Source organism: Eucalyptus grandis, chromosome 7, assembly GCF_016545825.1.
Source record: "Eucalyptus grandis isolate ANBG69807.140 chromosome 7, ASM1654582v1, whole genome shotgun sequence".
In the NCBI taxonomy this organism is placed as follows: Eukaryota; Viridiplantae; Streptophyta; class Magnoliopsida; order Myrtales; family Myrtaceae; genus Eucalyptus; species Eucalyptus grandis.
The window spans coordinates 59398290-59402846 of record NC_052618.1 but is presented as its reverse complement, the minus strand read 5'-3'; the positions used below and the strand labels follow the sequence as shown (position 1 = coordinate 59402846).

Genomic DNA, 4557 nt, shown 5'->3' with positions numbered 1-4557 from the left:
TGAGAATAAGGTCCCAATTCATGAGTATTCCGCTCATACCCACAGCCATCTATAGAAGCAAATAGATTTTTTGAACCTATCAATGAAATGTACTTTGCGACATGCAATCCCTCATATGATTTCTCTCACCATCCCATCCCTCTATGAACAATGTCATTCCTCAATACGAGAGGTAAGAACACGAACCAGGCAAGACAATTTACAGCCTTACTATTTAGGCAATTGATGGGGGCTTGTAATCAAGCATCTCCTTATGTTTAACCGGATAGATGGCCCCATCGAGGAGCATATGTGTGCACTTTTCCAATACACTCCTTTTGCACCGGATGGCTTGTTTGCTTCTATAGATTTCTGTAGAAGAAACAACAACAGGTATTTAGTATACCATCAGCACGATGATGAAACAACTCATCTTACAGGAGTAGGAGCATGAGAACATACTACTGCAGCAAGAAAATTCACGAGGAGGTCTTCTTCGGAAAAATCAACTTTTCCAAAAGGTATGTGAACAATCCCAGTCTTGTCCGCCCTATATTCAACCTTTCCCTGCTTAAATTCTGCAATGGCCTGAAATAACAATTCGGCGAAGTCATTCCTCCTACCTTACCTACCACGAAGCCTGTATAATTACGTTTCAGCTAATTAAAAGAACCAACAATGCCACATACACTAGCCTTGCGGCTACTCTCTCAACTGCCATCCATAGATCATAGGATGCACAACAACTTTTTACTTTCTATATCTCATCAATAAATCAAGCAATTGCGTGTTTTATGGACTTCCTCTTGACAGAGTTCACAAAATAACAAATGAAATAGTTAGTACATCTGATGCATTCACTGAAGAAGAAAAAAGCATGGAAATTTGCCTGTTTGACTATACCTGAGGTATGTTAGTCGTCACTGTGCCAGCTTTTGGATTTGGCATGAGTCCTCGTGGTCCCAGAAGCTTTCCTAAACTGGCAACCTGACACACAGCAAACACTCTATGAAAATATGAACCAGAAATCTCATAGCTCAGACGTGTGCACAGATAGCAAGTTCCTGACATAAGTTCAACAAGAAGCCCACGCACAAAAATCACCAGTTAAAGATCAGCTAGATTAACCTTCAGTTTCCTTCTCTACCAACTGCACACGAATATTTTGCAGGCATATCAAATAATGCTGGCTAAAACACTATCAGAGAAAGTCAATTTCTACTTCAGCTTTCAAGTGAAGCTACCAAATCCTGAGAAATGTTTAAAACACACACCCAAACACCCCTTAAAAGTTGAATTTCCTCTGAACCGTCATCATCACATATAACATGAGATAAACTACCAGTATCAATGCAAAATTACATGCTTATCAAAGATTTGCAAGTTGTCAGAACAACTTATTGTAGGGAGAAGACATGTTTCTTCAGAGTTTTTCCTCAGACGAGATTTAGAAGTTTCTTCAAGCACATGGAAGCAGAACTTCAGCTAAACAAATAACCAGTCAAATAAACAGCAGAAAAGCACCTTGGGCATCATATCTGGGGAAGCAATTAATTTGTCAAAATCCATGAATCCTCCCTTGATCTGTTCTATCAAGTCCTCTCCTCCAACCAAATCTGCTCCTGCATTCTTCGCCTCATCGAACTTTTCACCTACAGATGATCAGCACCTCTGTGATGAGTCAAACCAATGACAACTATGTTGCTGTCCAGTGAAAATTCATCAAGTGTGTTTACTTCCAACCCAATGCTTGATATGCGGTTCAGATGACAAGGGATAATATAATGACAGTTCTGAGTTCACCATCATTCATTAAAGCATGAGTCGGCTTAATAAGCAAAATGATACTGAGGATTGAGCTACCACCTTGAGTAAGCACGGCCACTTTGACAGTCTGTCCAGTTCCTTTGGGTAAGTTCACCTAGAGAGAGAGAGAGAGAGAGAGAGAGAGAGAGAGAGAGAGATTATTGGACTGTGAGGAATATCTATTTCACAGAAACATGAGTTCAAGGTATGAAGCGAGCAAGAGAAACTCACAGTCGCCCTCAGCTGCTGATCATTGTACTTAGGGTCGATGTTCAGCCGGAAATGGGCTTCAGTAGTTTCGACAAACTTGCTATTAGCCGTCTCTTTCAGCAAGGAAATTGCAGTATTCAGATCATACTCCTTTTTGTTTTCTCTGAGTTTCTGAATTTCCAAGAATCTCTTCGACCTAGTCTGCCATTTAGAAGAAGTAGATTAACCAGGGCAAGCCAGATGAAGTTACAATGACAGAATGCTTGTGAAAACTTTGAGAAGAGCAACTATATGAACATGACTTGAGCTCTGCAATTTGGACGTATAACAGGTGCCGAGGCATCGGCTGGTTGATCTTATTGTAAATCATAAGAAAGAGCTCTGAGAATTTCAGAAAGAGAAAATTAAAAACCGAACTCAGGGGTCCTACTTCTCATAAAAATCTTTACTTGAATTTTCCAACTATCCAACAACAAAAATCAGAGATTAAAAAGGAAAAAAAGAAGCAAGACAAACGATGAAAACATCATAAAAATCATAAGCTCATCAAGGGAGAACAAAACCAACAAACCACGAAATGAGTTAAAGAGGCTCTTTCTTCTAATCCTTCCACAACTAAATTTCAAGTGGGCACTTTTGTAATGACTAGCAGGATAATTCTGCTAGGCTCAAATCACTTGTTTTGTTATGACAATTTCGCAGCCATGGAAGCGAACTTAGCCGTCCCTCTAATCAAGAATCATCTTTCTTCCTCATAGGCAAAGCACTCGAATTCAACAGTTGAGCCAAAGAACAAGTGCCAACACAAGAAACCGAGCAATCAAGCCAGTAACGAGAACGCAACCGCAATTGGCGACGCTCATGACAACGTACTCTGTCCTCTTGAGCAGCAAAGCGGCTTTCCCTTTCTTGGGCTTGGGCGGGGCGACGGTGGCACGGCGGCGGCGCCTTCCTTGGGTTCATCCGCGCCTTCCGCGCCCTCCTCGGCCACCTCCGCCTCGGCGGCGGCGGCGACGGCGGCGGCGACCATGAGGCCGAGGGAGGAGCCGCCGTGGAGCCTGGTCCTGGGATCATCCGCGCAGCAGAAGTTGAGGGAGTTGAGGATCAAGGGGGAGAGGAAGGAAGGGCGGTGGTGGTGGTGGTTCTTGAAGGACAGGAGGGAGGGGGCGGCCTCCTGAGCCGCGGACAGGGCGGAGGACGGCGACCGGCGCCCTAGGGCTACCGGCGACGGCGACGGCGCGGCGCAAGACGCCATTTTTCTTTCTGGGTCCTGGTGCTCTGGCTTAGAGAGAGAGAGAGAGGAGGAGCGCCGATGGGCAGGAAGGCGATGGGATAAGAGAGAGGAGCTGTTATCTTGTTTCTCTCTCTGTATACACTGAAATTTACTTCCTTTGTTCCTTCCTTTTTATCTTTTTCCTTTTTTGGGGCCTTTTTATTCAGTATTTTTTTTTTTGTTAGAAAAAGAATATTATTATTTCGAGTGAATTTTAGCTGACAATCATTTATGTTCATTCAAATTTATGCGAAAGAAACGGCATGTCAAAAGGCTTCTCGCTTAAAAATGTTAGTCGTGTTGCTCATCCTTGTATGACGTGATGGAATTAGTGGTTTAGAACTTGGAATTCTATTGAGGAGAACCAAAATTCTACACAGGAAATCTGCTTATATAAAATGCTATACAAATTTCGTAGCTCACCAATTCGCATTGCATGCTTCTTCTTATGTCAACGTCTGAGTAACTTCCGGCTCGAAATGGTCAAGAACTCTGCTAGTTTTGAATCGAAATGTGAAAATGGAGGAAGGAATGAGTACGCAGTGAGAAAGAATTCGTGCATGATCGAAAGAAATGACATGAAATTCATGATCATAACTCACAACTGACGACACCCGAGCGTGTCAACTGAGAAGTTGCTCTGGTTCACGCAGGCTCTTGACTTTCACTTGAAGAATGTGAATCTCTCAATCCAAGTTGCACTTGCACTTTCTCCTTTCTTTCAGAAGTTGGGAATGGAGGTCAAAGTTGTAGCAGCAGACCTCGGGTTGAATCAATGCTCTCGACTCTCAAACTACTCCGACAGAATCTCCTCCTACGATGTCATACACTCATCTTCACATTGTTGATCTCTCTTCCATCAAGTTTCGCCACTGCCGAGTGCGTCGCTCCTTCCACCTTATTCGCCTTGATTTTCATCTTCCACTGTGCAGTTGGAGCGAAGCCAAATGGCGGTTGGCGAGCTTCGCCTCGGCATGTTCCTCCGAGCGTTGTTCGATAGATTGGGACTTTTGGGAGCTGCTCAGCCTCCTACGGCGGCAAGAGAGGCTTGGGATTGAGCTGGAGCTGGGCAAGTGAAGGAAGATCATGGTTCTCAATCGGCAAGAAATGGTTTACGAGGAAGCAATTGGCTAAACTCCTTAAGTCCTAGCAAATAGCATCAACCCCGGCTCCAGCAAAGAAGTATGAGCAGCGGCTAAAGACTAGTGGAAGCTAGAAAGATCGTGGTAGATTTCAATATGTTCAGAAAATTTGGAAGTTACCGTTTTTTAACAGATTTATGATCATCA

At 43.5% G+C, this 4557-nt stretch overlaps 1 protein-coding gene across 1 annotated transcript; it reads right to left on the bottom strand.

Annotated features, from left to right (window-relative positions):
• Positions 1-3250, bottom strand: LOC120296251 (50S ribosomal protein L1, chloroplastic-like). The gene is given in 8 exon segments (XM_039317994.1): positions 1-255; positions 258-351; positions 442-567; positions 883-966; positions 1504-1631; positions 1846-1900; positions 2017-2213; positions 2869-3250. Coding segments are annotated over 8 exon segments (1107 nt in total). The 3' UTR covers positions 1-214.
• Between the last annotated feature and the right edge of the window lie 1307 nt (positions 3251-4557).